Source organism: Mytilus trossulus, chromosome 14 (genome assembly GCF_036588685.1).
Source record: "Mytilus trossulus isolate FHL-02 chromosome 14, PNRI_Mtr1.1.1.hap1, whole genome shotgun sequence".
Lineage (NCBI taxonomy): Eukaryota > Metazoa > Mollusca > Bivalvia > Mytilida > Mytilidae > Mytilus > Mytilus trossulus.
The window spans coordinates 30466711-30491869 of record NC_086386.1 but is presented as its reverse complement, the minus strand read 5'-3'; the positions used below and the strand labels follow the sequence as shown (position 1 = coordinate 30491869).

The window sequence follows — 25159 nt, the reverse complement described above, 5'->3', positions numbered from 1 at the left end:
TGAACCTGGTTTTGTGGCATGCCAAACCTACCGCTTTAATGGCAGTGTCAATTATAACATTTAAATGACAACATTACACGACAGGGTTACAATAAATAAACAGATAAATGGGAGAAAATATAGGACAGAGAAACAAACGAATAATAGCCATCCAAAGGTAACAGGTTTAAAAATATTTTTATACACCAGACGCGCGCAACGTTCACACAAAACTATGCTCAGATGTAAAAAGTTATAAAAGAGAAAAAGAGTAAATATTAATAAGATAACAAAACAAAAATACAAAGTTAACAGAAAGACACCTAGAAACTAAAAATAGGAAGTCTAGATCTAGTGACAATGCAATAAATGAAGGCATAACATATCACAAATTTCGGCCAAGCTTGTTGTAAACAAATTTTTACAGATATTTTCATACCCAACTGATAACATTTAATCCTTTTATCTTATTCAAATGTTAGTTATTTGTGTTTTTAACTTTTATAAAATTGAGAATGGAAATAGGGAATGTGTCAAAGAGACAACAACCCGACCATAGAAAAACAACAGCAGAAGGTCACGAACAGGTCTTCAATGTAGCGAGAAATTCCCGCACCGGAGGCGTCCTTCAGCTGGCCCCAAACAAAGATATACTAGTTCAGTGATAATGAACGCCATACTAATTTCCAAATTGTACACAAGAATCTAAAATTAAAAAAATACAAGTAATAAAGGCCAGAAGCTCCTGACTTGGGACAGGCTCAAAAATGCGGCGGGGTTTAACATGTTTATGAGATCTCAACCCTCCCCCTATACCCCTAGCCAATGTAGATAAGTAAATGTATAACAATACGCACATTCAAAATTCAATTCAAGAGAAGTCTGAGTCTGATGTCAGAAGATGTAACCAAAGAAAATAAACAAAATGACAATAATACATAAATAACAACAGACTACTAGCAGTTATCTGACATGCCAGCTCCAGACTTCAATTAAAGTGATTGAAAGATTATGATTTCATCATATGAATATCAGGCACAATCCTTCCCGTTAGGGGTTTATTTTTTTTTGCAAAGTTTATGACTGTTGTGACGTCTACGTACAGTGATATCAGTGTTGAAATAATTTTAGTCTTTTAGTTAGTTATAACTAAACTAACGAGAAAAAAACCTTTAAGGAGGTCAGAAGCTACAGAAGGGTTAGTAGTTGCCGCATTGATGTTATTTTGTCGGATTCAAAATCATCATGTGATACATTTAATTGTAACATGTAAGTTTCAAATTTAAGACATTGATAACTATCATATGGTAAAACATAATTAACACAGTCTTTTCATTAACAATAATTTTCTTTTTCAGGCAAAAGCTTTCTTCAGGAAATTTGGAAGGATAGTTTTAATCGTGCTTAACTGGATCTTTCTTATCATGGAGTAAGTTGTTATGCCCCATTTATGATCATTATGTTTTCGGTTCTGTGCTTCCGTTCGTCCGTCCGTCTGTTCGTCTGTCCATCTGCAGGTTAAAGTTTTTGGTCAAGGTATTTTTTGATAAATTTGAAGTCAAATCAACTTCAAACTTAGTACACATATTCCCTATGATATGATCTCTCTAATTGTAATGCCAAATTAGAGCTTTAACCCTATTTTCACGGTCCAATGGACATAAAAATGATAGTGCGGATGGGGCATCCGTGTATTATGGATACAATCTTGTTTCCATATCATTATTGTTGCAGAATAATTATACATGGTATTCATAGTATTACTATATCAAAATTGCAAAGTAGTAAATATACTGAAGTCAAACAAACACTTTGCCTATGTTTTATATTATAACTATGTTATTAGATATAAGAAGATATGGTATGAGTGCCAATGAAACCATTCTTATAAAAGTACGGTCTTTAACACGGAGCTTTGTCTCACACCGAACAGCAAGCTATAATTTGCCCCACAAATAACTAGTGTGAAACCATTCAAACGGGAAAACCAACGGTCAAATCTATATGAAAAACAAGAAACGATAAACATTTATAAACCATATCTACGAACTAGACAACTAATGAACATCAAATTCCTGACTTAAGACAGGTGCAAACAATTGCAGCGGGTTTAAACGCTTTAATCATGGCACCAAACTTTCGCCCTTATCTGATAAAATAGTGTAACATCATAACATAGAAAGACACACTACAAAATATCAGTTGAAATGGCTTAAACTCGATCAAAAGACAAATTAACACAAGTGACGTAAATACACTGAATGAATAAATCTTATCTATGATCTATGATGCAATGCAAGCATGTCAAAAGAAGCAGTGCTTAATTGATGTAAGGTTGCTAAATATAATTTTGTAAAATAAAGCTTATTTATCATAAATTGTAATCTTTTATCGTCGAAGGAAAGGAAATTGCATCTTCAAAATGAAAACTAGTAATGATTTACTACTCTCTGCTATGCAGCTTGATGCTAGGTTAGATGTGATATTTAATTGACATATTGGTAATTAGTAAATTTAAAAAAAAAGTAAAATTTTCTAAAACGCATGTTGTATACACAAAGTATTTTGAACTTGAAAACCAAAGGAATAAAACCAAGACAGTTCTTTCATTATAAACAAATACTGTTAGCTAGAGGTGGTACTGCTTCAATTTTTGTTTTCCATATATGATAGTTATGCGAGTAGATGCTTTGTGGCACAGATATGAACTGACACACATTTTGGTATACAATTTACAGTAGCAGCGAAAGTTCAAGGCTAGAGAGAGAACTGAAATCTTTTGTTGACATAGCACAAGAAGCGGTGAATGCAAAAACGTCACAAGCTATGGTAGAACAAGGACTTTCTTTTGACAAACAGGCATACAAAGCAAATAAAGAGGTAAGGTGTAAATACACTCATTATAGATACCGGGCTCAAAAGATTTTCAATGTGTATAATGTCGTAAAACCGCACACTTCAACTATACCAAAACAATAATACTAGGAAAATTGCAAATATCTATATATTTTATGAAAATTGATTTCTCTGTTTAAACAAAAAAAACAAAAACAAAAAAAAACACTCATTCTGTTTTGTATGTGTTACATTTCGTATTACAAAATATGCAGGTCTGTTATTAAACTTTTGATCAATTTGAATTAAGAGAAAAGAAAGTTGTAGCTGTTAACAAGAGATTAAATACTTTTTGAACATCATATCTTGCCACCTCTAAAGTGTGAGACAAATGTTGAGTAACGTTGACAGGTGTGCTTTTTTTACATTGTATGTAGACCATTGTTTTGTGAGAAATAAAGTCATTAATTAAACAAGATGTTTTGCATATGATTTGTCAAGTTAATGAACTAGAGATAAAGGATACTTCAGATACAGTAGAGTCGGCCTCATGTCTTGACTAACATCTAGAAATTAACAATAAGGATCTATTGAAAACAAAACCTTACGACAAAAGAAATGATTTCAGCTTTCCAATTGTGAACTTTCCATTTCTAAGTGATATTCCCCAATTGCTACGATATTCCCGTGCTAGCATTTCCTAATATGATGTTCTTGATAGAGGGTTGTTGCTCACAAGGAAGCTAATAAATCAAGAATTTCAAATGGTGAAGTTGAAATCATCCCGTCGTAAATTTTACGAACGCCACCACGAGTCGGTTGACCGTTATGAAATAGCCGTTTCACAAATGATATCGGATATGTTACGTACGCCGTAACTACAATCCCCTTCCCTTTCATGAAAATGACTTACCGAATTATACTATTTACCGGATTTGGTATCTTATAAGAAACACGACGGGTGCCTGTGCAGCAGGATCTGTTTACCCTTCTGGAGCACCTGATATTACCCCTTGTTTTTGGTGGGGTTCGTGTATTTTATTCTTTAGTTTTCTGTGTTGTGTCTTTTGTGCTATTGTTTGTTTGTTTGTCCTTTTTTTATTTCTAGCCATGCCGTTGTCACTTTATTTTCGAATTCTGAGTTTGACTGTCCCTCTGGTATCTTTCGTCCCTCTTTTAATGCCTTAATTAACAAATAGAACAGGCAGATCATATGGTGTAATTAAAGTTTAAACACATAATCACTTTGAATTCGTTTTACAGTAACGATAAACAATTTAAAGAGAATACTTTTATGATTTTTTTTTTACTGTGGATATGAAGACGCTTATTCCTGTATTATCTCAATGTTTGATCACACTTCTCAATGTCCGTCTTGTAAATAAGTAGATGTTCGTTATCGGTGTAATTTCACGTGTTGTGTTAGCATACCAGTATGTACTAAGACTATTATCATATGTTACTAAAACTATAAGCATATGTTAACTACCAGCTCCAAATATGTCGCTCAACTCAAATTTTTGTAATATAACAAGTTTTACTTAATGCATTATTTGTAAGTTCAAAGCTTATATTGATTTCATGGCCAACCTTATAAATAGGCATATTGACCATTTTTTGAGGTACACAATCAATTAGATTGGCTTTAAAACAAACTATTATTTCAAGTCACATCTGAGTGTATACTCATTGGAATATTGACGTGTTATACAGCATAAAAGGAATTATTGAACTAATTTATTACCGACCGTCCAAAGGCTGTATAGCCAGTCAAAGTCGCTAAAACTACCATCGTTTTTGCATGTACCATACCAATTTGCTGTTTTTAGATACACAATCAAATTCATTTGCTATACAACAAACTATTATTTCAAGTGACATCTGAGTGTATATTCATTGGAAATTATTGTGTTATACAGTGTTATAGGAATTAATGAACTAATGCATGTACCATATACGACGATAATTCCTCTGTGGACGAGTTTAATATTTATTACGAGTCAACAACGTATAATCGATACAAAAGTTTATTTGTTAATGTTTATTTATTAATATTTATTTATTAAACTCTGTTAGTCTTGTTTTTTAATGAGTTTTACAAATAAAAATAAATAAAAAAAACAACCACGCACATAAAAACCTTATATAAGAGTCATCAAAATGCATAGCGACGTTATGTGAGCGATGGCAATGGGCATTGAAGAAAGGATTTCTAGGAATTGATTCTTATTCCATTTCAACATTGAATTATTGCATTTCCAAGATTTTTTTATATTTTGTATAACAACAGCATTTTGTATTTCCAATTGTAGATATCTTTAACAGTAGAACATAGAAAAACACTGACAACAAGAGCGAGCTTCAGGAGCCCAGATATGGTCAAACAAGTAATATATTTAAATATATACAAAATGTTAAGGGATATTTGGATCACTTTGAATAAGATATATTAGATTTCAAAATTCGGATATGTTCAGAAATTCACTTACAATGGATGAGCCCCCCGTCCCCTCCAAAAAAAAACCACCACAAAAAAAAACCATTAAAAAAACCCAATCCAAACCAAAAAGACACACACAACCATGGTGGATGAGACTCGAAAGGAAAGAGAAAAAATATACCCGAAGAAAAGTTATTTCGATTTATGGTATAGTTGTACGTGTAGTTAAATTAGAGACCACGAACAAAAGACCTTAATTAGTATGTAGAATTTTGTTGTTGTCTTTACTTGAACTTTGTCTGAATGACGCCTCCTATATATATTGATTCATATGTGCTGGCAGACAGAAATTAGAAATAATGAAACATGTCTTATTTAAGGCAATATAGTCATTAAAATCGAAAAACTGAACACAAAGACAGAGAGTGGAGGCCATTTTGTTTAAAGAATAATACATACATTGATTTCTTTACCAACAGGTTATGCATGGTTTACAAGCTTTAAAATCATTGGCTGATTATCCTCTTCGAACACAAGAACGACTATGTCAAGTTGCATGGTATCAAACGTAAGTATTGCATATATTTTTGATAGATTATAACAAACTAAATATAAGTTGAACTCTGAATTTAAGGTTTGACTATCGAACCATTGTGTTGTTCTTCACATATAATTTTTTATTTTGTTTAAAATGAAATTGTTAATGGTTGCTTCTTCAGTCTTACGAGTCTTTAGAAAAAAGTTGCACTCGATATTCACACCAACTTGCAAGTATTACTTTAAATATACCGATTAAGATTGGTTGCCTTAAAATGTTGCGTAGTAGGTTTCATCGACTAGATAGATAATATTTCATTGACAGGAGATGATTTTTAGTACGGAAGATAAGGACTTAAAGTAAGGTATAGTTATTAATGATCATGACATGATCAACAAATATGAGTTTATCTCGACGTAATTTGTGAGACTAAATGCAAAGCGCTTTAGGCCAGGTGAGCTAATAAAAAGGATCGATCGTCACAAAACATTTGACGTTAGTAATGCGTTTACTAATATACAAAAAAAAACATATATAAATTACAAACGGGGCTGTTTTGGCTTGAAATTTCTAAAACATGATTTTTAAGATATGATTATTTTACAGACTTGGTCCCAAGAAAGTTATATTACGAGAAGGCCACAACGCAGAATCATTTTATTTCATTTTAGCCGGCACAGGTATGTTTTGTATTTCATGTAAGCTGCATATGAGTGAGATTAATAGTTCTGACACAACAATGTTACTATACAAGGTGTTGTTCAAATGACAAACAGTATAGATTCCTTAATAGTAAATGCATGGAATATACACAATATCCTGTCTATTCCAATTGTATAAAAAATCATCGTAGATACCAGGATTGAAATTTCATTTTTACACTAGACGCACGTTTCGTATTCACAAGACTCATCAATGACGCTCGAATTAAAAATTTATACTATAGTTAAAGTTAAGCACCATATATTTAAGTTAAAAATCCAATTTGAAATTTCCAATTTCGGAAATTAATTGTTAATATTGATTGTATCTAAGTATAAGAATTGTATCTTATTTTCTTTATAACAACTTTTTATTTTTGTTATGTTTTGAAAATAATTCGATTTTGAAATATGAAATAAAAAGATATTTGTTGCTAATTCGTGTTTTGTAAATAACGATGTAGTTGTCAGATAAGTTCTAAAATAGCTTTTGTAAATTTCATATAAATCTATCATTTCTTTTGTAATTTCCCTCAAAAGTACGATTAAAGATGTTTGATACATTTATAGAATTAACTTTGATTTAACAGCTTTCGTGAAAAAGATGGTTAGAAATGAAAGAACCGGGGAAACAAAAGTGCAAGTGGCAGCCAGACTGACTAAAGGACAAAGTTTTGGGGTAATGACAATAATTTACACACTCATAACTGCAACCTGATACTAATGTAATATCCTGTTCAAAAATATAACTTTAACTGTTTATCAGATAATATTTGATTTGTTTATCACTCAAAATGAAGTCAAACGAATACATCCTTAACTGTATATCAGATACTATTTGATTGTAAGTTTTTCAAAATGCGGTCAGAAATATTTATCCTTTACTGTTTATCAGAAGATATTTGATGCAAGTCACTAAAAATGCGGCAAAACAAATATATCCGTAACTGTATATCATATTATATTTGATTGTAAGTCTTTCAAAATACGGTCAAGCAAATACAAAATGTATATACTTAACTGCATATCAAATAATATTTGATTTGCATGCCTTGCAAAATACAAGCAAACATTTATAAAAAAGATCAAGTTTGTGTTACTTGGTTCATAAATTAAACATTCAGGACATATGTTAAGAATTGAAAGCAATACATTACCCGTGTACTTCTCATCTTCAGATCAATAGATCAAATACAACTTAAGAACGTCAGCTGAGCAGGACATATTATTCAAAAGTAAACACACGTATTATAAATCTAAATTGTTATTATTCATATATTTATTACAGTTTTCTTGGGAAGACGGGGTAATGTTATAACAAATCCTTAGACAGTGTAGTATTTTTTTATGTTGTATTCTTCCTGTAATTTTTTTATTTGAGTAGCACACATAGAGCTCGTACCAAAATCAGCAAAATCATTTTAAATCTATATAGGCGCATTCTTATATGGTTGTTGAGAAGAAGGATTAAATATTCATTATCTGAATTTAAAATTCAAGATATGCAATGGAAAATCCAAAAGTTTTTTGATATTATTAAGATGGGATCTTAAGGCAGTATAAGGGCATAAAACATCCAACATTTTATACTTGGTCAAAATCAAGTTTAAGATCGAATTTAAAAAAAAAAATATAAATATATAATAAAATTCTTGGTATACAAGTTAGTTTAAGAGGTACACTTTGTTGAAAATTTACCATAAACATATACGCGGAAAACCTTTGTATGTAAATAGAATAGAAATAAATTTTGAGGTAAGATTAGGAATGTCACATTCAGAATGTACGTTGAATGGTGGTTCCTTTGTATGAAAAAGTATGGTAGTCTCACTACACCATCTATCAGATTAAGCCTCATAATTATCCCGACCGTCTTTTTTTTAATTCATTCAATCTCACATTTCAGATATTAGATTATCTTTTTTCCTGACACTTGTACATGTTACTTGTATTTTGAATGTAACGGCTTGACATTAAGTATTAAATTAATTTGTTTTAAAGAAAAATGATGCAGTTTAAAACTAATCAATGTCCAATTTAATGAAAAGTATGAAAAGATTAAATGCATGTTCTTGACATTCATAGAATTTCACAACAAGAAAAAGAAAAGGGGTATTTATAACTTCTGAAAAACTGAAATTGATTTCATGGAAAACGCATTCAATTTAGACATTTCTGTCATATTTAACCAAGGTCCTGAAGTTTTTATTAGTTTAATCAGTACTTCAAGTTAGGTCGCTTTTAGTTTATTTTATTTTATTATCAGTTGCTTTGTCATGTAGAACGTTGCATTAACCCTCAAAAACTCGGTTTCATTTCTCGGATTTCACATTTCGTGAACTGTGAACGACATTTCATATTTAATGAGAATGATACATGTCGGTATTTCTTCAATTTTCACCAATGATATCTCTATATATACATACATATATTTGTATCAATATACTGTTGACGAGGTGCCAACATACCAAACAAAACGATCAATGAATGATGAATAATCTTAATTGTGTATGTGCGTGTGTCTGAATGTCAACATTATCCTATGTTTCGAAACAAGTATCGATAATTCCACTTCAACATGCATATACAAAGATACATTTCTAGTTATTCACATTCCATGGGACAATCTTAAGAATCGTGGTACTTTAGGATATTAGTATCAAACAGAGTACAGTTCAATGCAAGATGAAATTTAAACAGGATAACTAGTTCTTATTGCATGTAAAATGCAATGTTCGTACAAACCTATACATCAAAATACTATTTACGTTTGAATGGTTAAAGCCAGTAGTTATGTGATTAATTTTGTTGGTGCTTACCCGTTTGATTCCTTTCCAGTAGCTGTAGTGTCGTAGATTTTAAGAATTATAACACTTAGATTAACTTAAATAGGATTTTTTAAGTTATTAGTTTAATTGACGATCTTTGTTTTTTAGAATCGTTTTCTTAGACTTTTATATTTAAATATCGACACAAATAAAAATTAATAGAGTATTATAATTGCTGCCATTTCATTCAGATAGCTCCATGCTGTCAGACTTGTTTTGTTCGGTCTGTTTAAATAGGTTACTGTGTGCAGTCATCCTCCATTTCTTTTGTAATTAACCTTGGAAACACCAAATTCATTTTGAAAAGTTGTAACCGATAGAGAGCTTAGAAAAGAAAAGCAAAGACATCAGAAAGTATATCCGTATTTATATTTTATATAAAAGTCTATATATAGTAAATTGCATTTCAGTAAAACATGTAAAATTCAATAATTTTTAGTTACCCATAAATCGTTTTATTTTTTATAACACAAGCAACAAGACGAGTGCCACATGTAGAGCAGGATCTGCTCACCTTTCCGAAGCACATGAGATAACCCTTAGTTGTTGGTGGGGTTCGTCTTGCTCATTCTTTAATTTTCTATGTTGTGCAATGTGTTCTATTGTTTATCTGTTTGTCTTCTTTCATTTTTAGCCAGACGATGTCAGTTTATTTTCGATTTATGAGTTTGACTGTCCCTCTGGAATCTTTTGTCCCTCTTTTTTGAGTACGTTAATATTCTTAAAGTTTCAAAACATTGAACAAACTATAAGAAATGGTGCTGTGATTATCACATGACGTTGCTTGATTACCGACGATCACACTTGTTATTGACTGATTCAACACGGGATTACGTTTTTGTTTTCTGATAATTTAGATGGTAAGTGTGCGGCAGATATCACTACACTTTTGCATTATTATGAACTATTAAAATATGAAATATGCCGGAACAACCTCATCAATAGTGATTATTTCTACTTTTTGTTCAAGATACAATGTATTTGTCTGCTTTTCTGTTTTAAGATGAAATGCATTTGTCACATATGAGGGTTCTTTTTATACCTGGCTGCATATGGCCAATCATATGTAAAGTACATTTGGAAACGTGTATCTAATGTAAAAACATTTTCCATTAGTTAGTTGTTTAATGTAAAAGTCTAATTGATGGGACCAAATGAGATTGTCAATTAACACACAGCAAACATTGACTTTGAAATTAGATGTCCAAATATTTTAAAATTCGATTTTTTAAATTAACAATTTTTTTAATGTCTATTTTGATCATAACGTCATCTGAAAAAGTTTCTCTAAAAAAAATACCGTTACATCTTTTAAAAAATCTAAGTAACTTGAATCTCAACCCAAACTAAGGGATCCTCATATGCATCGGTACTGAAATGTGAATCTGCTCTACTGGTGCAAATCTCTTATTGTTTCTGTTAAAGTATCGGCATGCATTTTCTATATAAACACCTGCGACATATAGCAAAGGGAAATCTTGAATTATCATTGCTTTGTTTCCGGAGCAGCCATTGAACTCACCCCGGTTGTTGGTGAGTTTGGTAATGCTCAGTTTTGAGTTTTCTCCGTTTTGATTAGTAGACTTTATGTGTTTTGTTTTGTGCATTTGCCATGGCGTTAACATTGTCAGTTTGTTGGTAATAAATTTAATTAAAAATTTATTATCATTAAAATTTCACCCACTTCGAAGAAATCATCCAACTTGGATAACATCATTAATGAATTAACAAATGTTTCAATTTAAGGAAATTGGTTTGATATTCAACACAAAAAGAACAGCAACAGTTGAAAGCACAACACCAATGGAATTATTAGTCATAGGCAAAGAGGATTTCAATGCTATATTCATGCATGCAGATGACCAAGATGAAGAAGCAGAGCATGTGAAATTTTTACGGTAATATACAACTGTAAATTTGTCTTAACATAAGGTGTTCGTTTCAAATACGATGCTTCAACTTCTGATTAACTTGTTTAAATGTACACATATATCTTTAGGTCAATAAATTTGTTTGTACTTGCTTTTACCGATTACTCATTAGTTGTAAAAGAGGAATAAAAGATACCAGAGGGGGCATTCAAACTAAAAGATTGACAAAAAAAAAACGACAAAGTCATGGTTAAAAATCATAAGACAAACAGACAAATAATAGTACACCAAACACAAATTAGATCACTAAAGACTAAGCAACACGAACCCCGCCAAAACTTGGGTTCATTTTTTTCTGTTTCATTTTCTTTTAGTGTGAAGTTACAAATAATATTTTTCAAATCAAATTGTTTTCTTAAATAAAATTTATTGAAACGTTTGATGAGAGAATATTGTGTAAATTTCAAATGAATTTAATCACTGATATTTGAACTGTAAAATGTATTACACGTCTTTTGTTTTCACAGACAAGTTCCTATTCTGTCACAATGGCCAATTGAGTGTTTAGTTAATGAACCAGGAACGTGCGTTCTGCATTATTTCAAGTAAGTCAAAATTCATTTTGTCTTCGTTGTGTTATATAATTTTATTTCAATATTTATCCTCTCCATAGATTTGAGCGATTTGAATACCGATAAATAACTGTCGCTTTTTTAATACCAGAAACATAAACATTCTTTGACGATATGGCAAAAGTTGATTTTAGCAGATTCATGAAGTCTTTCAGCAAATTGACTGAACCAGGACATAAATATGTAGTAAATTTTGTTATATAAAGCAAAAATAATTGTTTATTAAACTGGTATCCTGCCTTGTATAGTTCAAGATTGCAATTTGATTCTGTCATTACATTGGAATAGGAATAAGACTCACATCAAATACCAAGTAGTAACTATGTACAAAAGTTATTTAAAAATTGATTTCATAAATTGCAGATTTTATTTTATTATTATCAATGACAATGTTATAAACAGGTTTAAAGTAATGTCTATTCAAACATTGATATTGTTTAAACATTTTGTCTTATTTAAGTTCTATGTTATTTTGGTATGTACTACTTATTTCGTGCAATAACAAACAAACAAACAAACTCATATTTTTTGGCTTATCAAAGCGCCTACAAGGAGCAGAACAATCAACATTAATTACATACAATAATGTAGTCTTTATCTCAAGGTAAACTGAGTGGGATATCTAACATTTGTCTTTATTTTGACAGGCGAGGGAGTCTGATAACACCAAATGGTAAAACAAGCGAGTGGTTATATTGTGTAAAATCGGTAAGTTCCGACATATGACCAAAGGGAAACAAATCTTTCACATTTTTAAAATGTAAAAGAATGATAGTAAAGTACGTCAAATTCAAAATAATGACTTAAAAGTATCGTGTCACTTTAAAATTATAATAATTCAATTTCTATTATATAGGGACAGATTAAACAATGACTAGGCGCGTCTGGCGCAAGTACAAAATTCCAATCCTGGTATTTATGATTAGTTTATCTATGAAATGCCAGATATTGTGTTTTAATAAATAAACCGTCAGACTTTGTTGCCACGCAGTTTCCATTCAGATATACATTTAAATATATTTTTCGTTTTTGTCCAATTTAAGTTACTTCAATACAATAGATTAATGCGAATAGTGCATTTTGTACTTTTAGCCAGCAATGCCCTTCAGGTTCGTGATGTATTTTGCATTCATTTTTACTCGAGCGTCACTGATGAGTCTTTTGTATACCAAACATGCATCTGTACACGTTGTTTGTAGCCTGGTATCTTTGGATGAGTTTTGTAAATGTGTTTCACGTCCATGATTTGGTAAATTTGTATAAAAAAATCGATACCGATAGAAAACATTGTGATAACCTGTAGTGAGCATTCATGACTTAAATTATTCATGACATAATTTAAACGCAGGGAACATGTGAGGTGATGAAGGATTTGAAAGCAGCAAGAGCACGGAAATCTGGACAGAGCTATATCCATCCTGATCCTGTCAGTGATATTATATTACCTGAACTAGGTATGGGTGCATGTAAGTTTTTGAATCTACATTTTAAATTTTGACAGTTGTTTATTTATTTTTCTAATTCATGTTAAAACTGCAGTTATATACTATATAGTATTTAAAATAATATAAATTTGATACAATAATTAAGTTTCGAAATCAAATGGACGAAACTATTGAACTTAAAAATACTAAAATAATGATACTTAAGGTGGTATGGGAGTCTAAAATAAAAATGATAGAATTTGTTCATACTTTGCCAAAACGTAGTATCTTTTGTTATATGTTGAAAAATATAATAAAAATGATAGGTCACCGCGCCTTTTCTCGAGCTACAGGACGTGACGAAATGACACATTTTGTATGGATTATACAGGAAAAAACACCATTTTGGGATTAGTTTCTAAATAAATTGATAGAATTGTTAAATAGTTAAGGAAAAGATAGCTTTCAGACAAATATCAAAAGAAAAGATAGGGTCACCGTCATTTTTCCCGGCTAAAATACAAAATAGGAAAATTCCATGTAGATTCCTTTAGAAAATGAACTGTTTTAGAGTTACTTCCCCTTAAAATGCCAATTTAAAAAAAATAATAAAAACAACCAAAATTAATCAACATTTGCAAAAATATTGATATTTATAAGTTATAATATTCTTATAAATTGTTTCTTTTAAAAGAAAACTCACATTAAATATCTTCACTCCTACATCAAATTTTGCTGATTTGATATAAAATCTAGACCTTTGGTTCTCTGTTTTTTACAATCCAAGATAAAGGAAGACACCCATATCACTTTAATGGATTTTGATTAACTATGAGAATCGATACTGACAAGATCTTCATTGCTATGTCCATTTACACTGAAAAAAAAATGTGTTCTGATATTATTTAAAAGAAAACATCTGCATGAAATGATACCATCCATAGTACTAATATAATTATGTTCAATACTACATACTCATACTTTTTCTTATATTTTCAGCACCAAGAGTAGACACTGGAATTACTCATAAACGAAAGTTTGTCATGACTCCAGAAGTATTTGAAGAAATGTCAAAGTATTATGAAAAATTGAAACAGGTAAATGGCTTAAAAGTCAATTTTAGAAGTAGCTGAACAATTTGCACAATAAAAAAGCTAGATTCCCGATTAGATAATCACTTATTGCATGCTTCAAGTTTGAATCCAAATCCAAATATATTTTAAACCCCTCAATAAATGTAGTGATATTGTAGTTGAGTTTTAGTTCAGCATTTGTTTTTATTGATTAGTTTTAGAGTTATCCGTGTTCTAGGTCAATTAATACGAGTGTAAACACTATGCATGAACATTGTAACAATATTCCTGTCAAATACCAATTTTAACACATTTTAGGTCGATATAAGAGCTAAACAAAAAGAGGACAGTAGTTTATATATTTTCAAATATGTCTATGAATTCTGAAGTGTCCTATGATTCCCGATTCGATGCATAATAGTTTGGGAAATCCTGAAAGCCATATATATGTTAATAAGAATTTTAATTTATCTTCAAAAATAAAACAAAAATAGGGGGGGTGGACAGAGGTAAGGAAACAAGAAAAAGATCGGACAGGAAGAGGGAGTTTGAAAGGGAAAACGGTGGAAGAAGGAAGTTGAAATAGATATTCCAGTCTTGGAGTAAGGGAAACGGAAGTGGGACCAAGTTAAGGAAGTGGGTATTAGGGGGCTAATAAATCAGATTCAGAAATTGTAATAGTGTTCTTGAATAAGTTCATACATGTATAACATTTTAGTAGTTTCAAATCATTATTTTGTTATCGTATATTACGTATCACGATAGTTCATGTAGTTACATTGCCAAATATATGACTTAAAATTACCAGACTTTGAAAGAAAAGAAGACAGGTGATCAGGAAGAAGAAAGAGATCGAAAAATAAAACAGAAAAATGAGAAGAAAAAGAAAGAACAAATGGCAGCTTTACCTAGACTTGAGCTAAATAGTCAATTAACTTGCATAAAAGACGAAAATGAAGACAACGATACAACATATATAACTTCTGTTAAGAGTAGTGACGTTTTAATTATGCCTCCAGTACATTCGACAAATTATGGATCTAAAGGAGTTTCAGCTAGCACGTTTAATGACCGAATGTTATCAATGCTGAAGATGAAACCACACTACGTAGGTGCATTAGTATTATCGTGGGAAAATCTAACTAACAACGGTTTATCACTTTCCTATAACAAGGCTTATAACTACCTGTAATTCAAACTCAAATCATCGTTTACCTCGTATATCAGATAAACTTTAACAAATATTTCAGAATGTTGCATTTATATGATTTTGCGTTATAATATCTGGGTGCATGCTTACTAATGTCTACTTGCTTTATAGTTTTTTCTTATTTTTTGTATAACTATCTGTTGTGTTATAAAATTCTAAATTCTGTCGTGAAACAAATATGTTATTTCTTTAATTAACACATAATCTTATTAATGCACGCATTTCTAATTAAGAACATAACATTTTTTTGAACTAAAAGTAAGTATATGCTTTATTGCTTTTGTCGTAGTATAAGGTACTATACGAATTAATTTGATGTTTGAATTTATAGTTTTGTATTTCTTCTGGTAAAATATTTGATTGTAGGGAGTCTTTTCAGAAACGCGTAAACAAATTAAGAATATATAAACATTTCTAGTTCATTTAAAGATTGGCATTACGATTACCAACAATTGTCAGTTAGCACGTTAAGAAACAAAAAAGAAAATAGATTGCATAATGAATGTTTATTTTACAAAATTCCTAGCATTGACACAACATACACACACACTATAAACCGATTAAAGTCTGAAAAAGGCAATACTTGTACTCGATTACTTTGAAATTATACTAGACCATTCTGAATAGGTTATAATTGTACTTGATTTTCCCCAACTTTTGTTTATAACCATTCAAAATATCTAAACTATACATAACCAAGTCTGGACCATATTAGACCACATCTAGACCATATCCGACCAAGTCTAATGAATCCGCAACATATTCGAAAGCTGTCTTTCCAATTTTGTTGTCTTTTTTCCTTTGGCTAGAAATTTCAGCAAGCTATATTTTGTATAACAAAGTGGAAAGTCAGATTCGAAAAAAATAATTGGTTTAGTGATGAATAAATTATAGTTATACATTTAAGATTGATAAAGACAGGTTGATTTGTAAAGTAATGTTCAGACTTTGATCGAGTATGATACAAGTGTTGGTCGAATTTGGTTCAGACTTAGACCGAGTATGTTTCAGACATTCGAGTCCTTTACAACAGTCTGGAAAATGGCCATTGTTATATCATAGTATGTTTCTGTGTGTGTTACATGCTTATGTGGTGTTTCTGTTGTGTCGTAGTTCTCCTCTTATATTTGATGCGTTTCCCTCAGTTTTAGTTTGTGACCCGAATTTGTTTTTTTTTTCTCAATCGATTTATGAATTTCGAACAGCGGTATACTACTGTTGCCTTTATTTAGCCTAGTCGAGTATGCGTCCAGACTCTTTAGTTTGTTGAAGATAAGGGTCGACATGAAGTGAGGACTGTTTTCTATGTTTCAGACAACAGTCGAGTAATATCGATCAAAATTCAGACCTATCTAAAATGGTCGGAAACAGATTTGAAAGTTGAAACAAATGGTGCATGTTTCAAATGTTAACTGTAGTGTTACTGGTAGGATACCAATTGTAGTCACCTTTAAATCAATAACGCTAATGGTCGAAAGTTGGAAAAGTTAAACTATTAATACAAAATTATAAGATACCAAAGTAATTTAGATGAAGATTGTGCACAAACCAGTAACTTTATTTTGGGCAAAGTGCTAACATAAGCTAAAACTGTCAAAATATGCAGACAATTATAAATTGTATACACCAATAGAACACCAAAAACTGTTTTACGACAATATCTGATTATGAACTACAACTACATGTTTATAAAATTTGTTGACGACAGTGGGATGACGTCATCAGATTTTTGTGTTGTTGTGATGCTGTTTTTTTACGCATTCCCTGTCTTTGTCTTGGAGACTTTGCTTAAATTTCTTTAATATGTCAATTTTATTATTACTCTTTAATGTTGTCATTATTAGAAAGAGAGTTGAAATGATACTTTCAAGTTCAAATGTGTTATACATCAAGCATTCATATTTTACATCATGGTAATATTCTGATAAAAAAAATGCAATTACATGTGCGGATACAAATATATTTCAATAAATGTATATATAATACATCATAATTGTTTCATAGATAAGTTCGAATACATATATGTTTTACATCAACTATATATATTTTGGCATCAGATGTTCCCAACAGCTTCAATGATTGAAAAAGAGGCTCCTTTGAAGAAAAATGATCCAGAATCAGAGGAAATTTGCACAGTCAGAAAGAATTCTGTTTTTGTTCATGTACAGTTACTTCAGGCTAAAGATGTTTTTGTGAGTATTATTACAACAATGGGAGGTTAAAATGCACTGTTCAAGAAAATACCTGTAGTTAAGTATGATCTCAACCAGAAACTTACCTTTATAAAGTGCTCATACTGATAATTCTTTCATAAAATGTATAAATCCCTATTAAAACTGCTGACATTTTGAGATTGGTGCACATTTTTACACTCACATTCAGCAGGTGCTCTCAGAGTCAAACGTTGATAGACCTAATATATATAAATGCAAGGTCTGATTAAAAAGATAAACATTCTTTTAAAAAAATTAAATACTTATCAATAGATTCATCTCGCTAAACTATTGATCCATTAAAATGAATTTGAAATGAAAGTGGTGCACTTTTCAATTTCTAATTCGAAGTCTAAATTTAACTCAATTTAACAAGTTAAGTGACCGCTCGATGACGGCAACGTTTTCCTACCTCCAAAGGATAGTTAACACTTCTGTTTGACTCATTCTTTTGTCTCTTTTCTTTTTTATATTAACTTTACATTCATTTTAAGATCCACCATATCAAAAACATATCCGTACAGGTTCTCCCCAAAGTCTTCCTAGTACAATGTAGTATTGACAATTAAGAACTTGAAAACTGACAACAATCTTTGCTAATTTTTCTTATGGTCATTTATTTTAAGACTAGCACATTTAGTGCGATATATCTACAACAGAAATGTTTAAGCTGTTTAGACTTTAAAGGTTTTTTAAAAACAAAAGAGACTTGCGTAATTTTGTATATGGTATCAAATGCCACCTTCTACTCATTAATATGTGATATTGAATACATTATAAATAAACTCATCATAGATACCAGGACCATCACATAATAAATGAAAACGATTGTATCATTAAATTCTTATACCGACTTCAACGTTACTAGGAATTACCTTTACTTTCAGGGACTAAATACTTTAACAGGTTCAGATGACGTTGAAGATTTGATGAATGAAACGCCACCTTTATGCTTGGTATGTACATTACTATTTAGCATAGCTATCATGTGGTCGAACGTGTATTTAAAAAGTAATAAATATCAATGATACCAGGCTTATGGACCTTCGTATGCCATTTAACATTTTGTAAACAAAAGACAAAACAGTGACGTATGAATCAAATTAGGTGAAAGGCTAAAGAAAGCTTAATTAAGCTTAATTTGGGTGAAAATCTGTAGTTTTCTAACAAGGCATTACTTTTGTAAACAGTTACATTATGAATAGGACATTATCAGTGGCATTGCAAAACCGACTACTGGTAAACAATGGTTTGTAACAAATAATAAAAAGTAAAATCATAAAAATACTGAACTTTTCAATCAAAATCAATTCGATTCGGAAAGTCCATAATGACATGGCAAAATCAAATAACAAAACGCATCAAAAACGAATAGACAAGAACTGTCATATTCCTGACTTGGTACAGGCATTTTCAAATGTAGAAAGTGGTGGATTAAACCTGGTGGATTAAAATGGTGGATTAAGACAAAGAACAAAAAAAGGCCACAATATTAGCTTTCTAAAAAACTATGGATTGCTTCGCTCTACACTAATTTAAGGTTATATGTTTGCATGGGGTGTTAAATTAGTATTGGAAGTGTGGTATTTTTTTAAAATTTTAAATGATACTTTAAGAGTGTGCATTATACACCCATGCGTTAAAATGTTTAAAATATCTTGTTGAAAATTAAAACAATTATTGATTTAGACACGACTCTTGAGGTGTGCCTATACTTTCAGATGTTATAAAATACAGATAAAGCATTTTTGAAAACATTGTATAGGATTGGGAACATTGTTTAGCAAAGCAAAGCGTGCAAATTGCAGAGTAACAAAGCAATTAAACACGTATTAAAAATTGATATTTTAATATTGAATTTATGTGTGTAATGTATGCATAATAAAACGAACATGAATTAATTGCAGTTGATTGGAACTGAAATACACATAATTAATTTTCTGGCATTTGATGCTTTATCCTGGACGAGAAAAGTCTGTTATTCTTTATCTCATTTAAGCCAATAGCTGTTGCTGTATCTTAGCCTCATTATAATGCAACAAATTAGAATCTATATTATAAGTAATGTATTCAAGATGGCGTGTATTTCGACTGAAACTAATAGCTCCGCACCGTGATGCGAAGCAAGAATAACTTTTTTGATATTACTACAGTGTTAAATTCTTAGCAGCGACAATTCAATATCATGGCCTTCAGTCGATAATAATTGTATCACATGACACTGTATTTAACCAAAAATAGTTACAATATATCGCAAAAATACTTAGACAAATTCAAAACAGAAAGTCCCTAATCAAATGGCAAAGTCAAAGGATAAAACACATCAAACGAATGGACAACAATGGCCATATTACTGACTTGGTACAGGCATTTTCAAATGTAGAAAATGTTGAATTGAACCTGGTTTTAAAGCGCTAAACCTCTCACTTTTTTACAATCGCATATCATTCCGCTATTTTTACAACGATGAGTGAACAAAACAGACATAATCGGAAAAATAGTCAAAATATGGTTACAGCAGTTATCACTGTGTTATAATCTCAAAAATCATCAATCAAAATTTAAAATCACATTCCTTGTTTCGCGTATTTGGCGTAAGAAAATGCAAACGTTCCAAAAAAAATTTTTGTCGTTTAATATCTATTCAAAAAAATTATAATTACTGCATTGAATTTTCTTAACAAAATTTATGTTAGAATTAATAAGAGAAACAGACCGAGATTAAAAATTAATCAGTTTTTTAGATTTTGTTTGAATCTTTATCTGGTTAAAAACTGGCGTACTAAATTATAATCCTGGTACCTTTGATAACTAATAGTACTACTACGCGAATGAGCTAATTTTGTCGTTTGTGGTTCTAAGTATAATTAAATTTATAATAGAACAATAACATAATGACATATGGTAGAACAATTACATAATGCCGGGATCTTTAAAAGTACAGAGTCACATTATAAGAAACAAGGAAACACAAAAAGTCGCATATACAAAACACTCTAGCAAAAATGAAAGATAATAAGTACCGAGCAACGTCAAATGAATATCAAATAAAACAGATTAAACAGGAAAAAGAATCGATGATAGTTTGAGAGACCTTTCAATTTTTAGATAACATGCTTATTTGTTACATTGACAGGTTAGCCGAGGTGCTGAGATAGTAATGCTCTCGAAGAAAGTTTTCTTGAAATACGCCAATGACAGATTTCGAAGGACTCTCAGAGAAGAACTAAGGCCGTATCCAACGGAATCAAAGCTCCAAGATAAATTTCAGACGAAAGTGGACTGGGACAAATATAAAAGTACACTTTTAGAAGACGTTCTTAAACAACAATGTAGTCTAAAATATGCAACAGGATTGGTTTAAATACAAGACTACTTGTCATTCATACTTTAAATTAACAACATATACCAGATCAAATTCACTCTGCATTTTGACTCCTCATTTCTCATATCTTTAAGTCAGATCAGAGAATTATGAGATCATCAACAAGAATTGTCTAATTTTCTTTGATGTTTTGGCAATTCAAGAATTATACGTTTTGTGTAATAATGCATGATAATATATCGTTGTCTATCTTGTGGTCGTTGTCGTTAATATTAATAATGTTAATCATTTTGTAATTATCATTAAACAAACCTTTTTATAAAGCAGTTGTATATGCAAACATTAACCTTTGTTGAGAAAATTCAGTACAGTAAATGTACTGTAACCGAATCTGTCATACATAATAATAAAGATTACAGATTGAGAAATGAGTATCTTATATGCAGTGTAACCTGCCTAATTCAACACCGAGTATTCTAACATCCTGTTTTAACCGAAATATTCTCATGGTCCCAAAATATACATATTCTTGCTGAAAAAAAACTTGGTAATCCGACACCCTGCTTAATCCGAAATTTTTTTTCTGTTCCACCTGTGTGTTGGATTACGTCTGTTACACTGTATAAACACATATGATTTAAAATTATTTTAATATATATATAAGTAGATACATTTTGATACACCGAAAACTCCTGGCATGAGTTCGATTCTTGTACGTAACTTCGTGCCTAAGAGATTTTAGTGAACTCATGATACAATTAATTCAAAATACAAATTGTTCAAAGGCAAAATAGATAGATGTATTTTTTGTTTACTGAATCTTTGTTTACTGAACTATAATGAACAATAACCTGTTTTTCTTTTGCTGTTACCAGTTTTGAATATATATAAATATATTGAACTCAAAGGAAATTCCTAATTTTTAAACGACAAAAATATATATAGTTGTGGTTTACAAAGCTATAAAGAAGTGATTAATGACGAGACTTATCTGTAAAAAGTGACGATTTTAATTTCCCTTGTCGCTGCTGATTTGTGTTACACAGAGTATAGTACATAAAAATACATAGAAAAACTTGTTCAAGTTTCAAGTCTCGGTGCTGAACGGGTGTCACATTTGGAACATGATATGTTTACTCTTCAGAGCACATGAGACCATCCCGGTTTTTAGAGGTGGTCGTGTTTCCAAGTCATTCGTTTTCAATGATGTGTCCCGTGAAGTATTTTTTGTCTGTTTGTCTTTTTTTCGTTTTTAGCCATGGTTGTTGTCAGTTTGTTTTTGACTGTGACTCTGGTATCTTTCGATACTCTTTTGCTGGAATTATATATACTTTGAACAGACATTATAGTAGCCATTTACTTACCATTGTGTCTACGGTTGAATTTGCACTATTGGTTTTCAAATTTCCTAATATTGTTAGATTTGGTATTCGTTGTTGTTTTTATCGTTTTTACAATTAATTCGTCGTATGACACATTCGTTTCCTACACAATAGGAATTGGTGTTGTAAATTATTGTCTGATTTATGCGCAATGAAAGAAATAAAACATTCGTTAAAAGATCGACACAAGACATCAAATAAACTCATAGATAGACAATAAACTGACAACGCCATGATTAAAAATGAAAAAAAAAATGATGATATAAACTGCATATATCATAAAAGTTATTAAATACCAACAGTCCTCCTGGTAACAATCAAAATCAGAATCTGAATAACATTTTTAACTTCATTCAAATGTACAAGAATCATTTACAGAACTTAGTATGTAACAAATCGTAATATAATGGTTATAGTGTTTCGGGGGATTCCCCATTAATATCCTTTTAATCAAGGATGGACACGATTACTTATTGATGCAATCGATTATTTATCGGTTATGTACGGGAATTCGATTACTCTGAATTTTTTATGTAATCGATTGTAATTGATTACTTTAATTACTTTTCGAATACTGTCGAATGCATGCTATAAAACCACAAAGAATGTTGTTAAAAACACAATAATATTACTAACTTATTCAAAATGAAATTATAACTTTACAAAAACACCTCTAAAAGCATAATATTTCCAAATGTTGACAGTTGTTTTCTAGTTTGGACCATTATTGCAATGACTTCGACCACTTCACTAATTGCTTCTTTATATTGTAGTTTTCACCCAAAATTTTCCAATTTATTTCTGTCATACTGACCTACGTTTGATATTTACATGTACTCGTAATTAACAGGCATATTTGAATATAATTCATAAAAATGTGAGAGGTTTCCTCTGAAAGGAATTATATAAAAAAAAAGAAAGAGAATCAGTTCAGCTAATTTTAAAAGATTGAAAATTTATAAAAACATGAATAAATTTATCCTTTTGTTTGGATAATCCACCTTATATTTACATGCTATACACCTGCCAATGGAGAAAGACTCATAAAAATTAACCTAAATATTTCACTTAATAAGATCTAACTGAAATTAAAACAAAGTCTGTATCTCATTGATTAAAAGTCTTTGCTCATTTGAATAGTAAAACACGATGGTTGTTGAGAATTCTTTCTTCTCTATTAAAAATCATAACCAATATACATTTTAGTATCAAAATGAGATACATAAATCTATTACCGAACAAAAAATTCAATGCACTGGTGTATTTATAATTTCTTCCTGATTGCAATGTCATACCATAATGCAAATCAACATATGATATATACTAATCTACAATTCTAGCTCTTATTGGAAAAAAAAGAGGGACGAGAGATACCAAAGGGACAGTCAAACTCATAAATCTAAAACAAACTGACAACGCAATGGCTAAAAATGAAAAAGAAAAACAGAAAAACAATAGTACACATGACACAACATAGAAAACTAAAGAATAAACAACACGAACTCCACCAAAAAACTAGGGGTGATCTCAGGTGCTCCAGAAAGGTAAGCAGATCCTGCTTCACATGTGGCACCCGTCGTGTAGCTTATGTGATTACAAATCCGGTAAATAGTATAAGTCGGTAGGTCACATTCATTAAAAAGAAGGGGATTGTAGTTACGACGTAAGGAACATACCCGATATCATTTGTGAAACGGTTATTCCAGAACGGTCAACCAACTCATGATGGCGTCCGTAAAATTTACGAAGGGATGATTTCAACTTCACCATTTGGAACTCTTGGTTTTATAGTTTCCTTGTGAGCATCAACCCTCTATCAAGAAAATCATGATAGGAAATGCAAGCACGGGAATATCGTATCAATTGTGAGATATATACCCCGTATGCAGGTGCTGCCGGAATGTTGCTACTAAGAAATGGAAAGTTCACAACTGGAAAGCTGAAATCATCTCTTTTGTCGTAATGTTTTGTTTTCAACCGACCCTCATTGTAAATTTCTATATGTAAGTAAAGATATGAAGCCGACTTAACAGTATTTGTAGTATCCTTTATCTCTAGTTCGATGGGATAGATGCGTTCCACATAGTCACCAAATTTTGAATTGTTTAGTGAAAGAACATCATCTATATAGCGTGAAGTAGAGTTAAAGGATATTACTAACTTCTTATCTTTCTTCCTAAGAAGTTCCTGTATGAAGTCAGCCTAATAATAATAAAGAAACAAGTCGGCAAGTAGAGGGGCACAGTTTGTTCACATTGGAACGCCGACAGTCTGTTAAAAAACACGTCCTCCGAACGTAACAAACATGTTGTCAATCAAGAAATCAAGCATCTTGATAATATCAGTTTCAGATAATTTTTTGTTTGAATCAGAGTGATTCTTTACAAAGTAGGATTTATCCCTCCCTAAGACAAGATACTTGTATCTACGTTGACCTTTCTTTTTTATGAAGCAAAGTATTACCAACCCTTTCAATTTGCCTTTTAGTTTGGAATGTGTAAAAAGTAGAAAAGTCAAATGTTTTAATACTGTTACAAGATGAAAGAGAGTTAGATTATATGTACTCTAAAAGACCTTTGGACTTTTTAAGTATCCACATCTGATTCACGCCACCTCTAGAATAGGCAGTTTCACTTTGAAGCCCGTGTCTGATAAAATAGATGTTATTAATTTGGAAAGAGGTCTCGTGGAGCACTTGGAAGACCCAG

The 25159-nt window shown here is 31.0% G+C and overlaps 1 protein-coding gene across 7 annotated transcripts in view; it reads left to right on the top strand.

Moving 5' to 3' along the window:
- Window positions 1-21497, top strand: part of LOC134695604 (uncharacterized) — a 33194-nt gene extending 11697 nt beyond the window's left edge. For 3 of the 7 annotated variants that reach the window (XM_063556884.1, XM_063556883.1, XM_063556886.1), the window contains exons 3-18: window positions 1338-1408; window positions 2718-2859; window positions 5127-5201; window positions 5734-5822; window positions 6399-6472; window positions 7084-7172; window positions 7782-7799; window positions 11068-11219; window positions 11720-11797; window positions 12472-12532; window positions 13173-13290; window positions 14248-14345; window positions 15130-15429; window positions 17589-17723; window positions 18632-18700; window positions 20881-21497. In XM_063556884.1, coding sequence (XP_063412954.1) covers window positions 1338-1408; window positions 2718-2859; window positions 5127-5201; window positions 5734-5822; window positions 6399-6472; window positions 7084-7172; window positions 7782-7799; window positions 11068-11219; window positions 11720-11797; window positions 12472-12532; window positions 13173-13290; window positions 14248-14345; window positions 15130-15429; window positions 17589-17723; window positions 18632-18700; window positions 20881-21108 — 1797 coding nt within the window. In that variant the 3' untranslated portion in view covers window positions 21109-21497. The remainder of the gene's footprint in view (window positions 1-1337; window positions 1409-2717; window positions 2860-5126; window positions 5202-5733; window positions 5823-6398; window positions 6473-7083; window positions 7173-7781; window positions 7800-11067; window positions 11220-11719; window positions 11798-12471; window positions 12533-13172; window positions 13291-14247; window positions 14346-15129; window positions 15430-17588; window positions 17724-18631; window positions 18701-20880) is intronic. The other 4 variants (XM_063556887.1, XM_063556890.1, XM_063556889.1 and 1 more) reach the window with 4 other exon arrangements.
- The last annotated feature ends 3662 nt before the right edge of the window (window positions 21498-25159 follow it).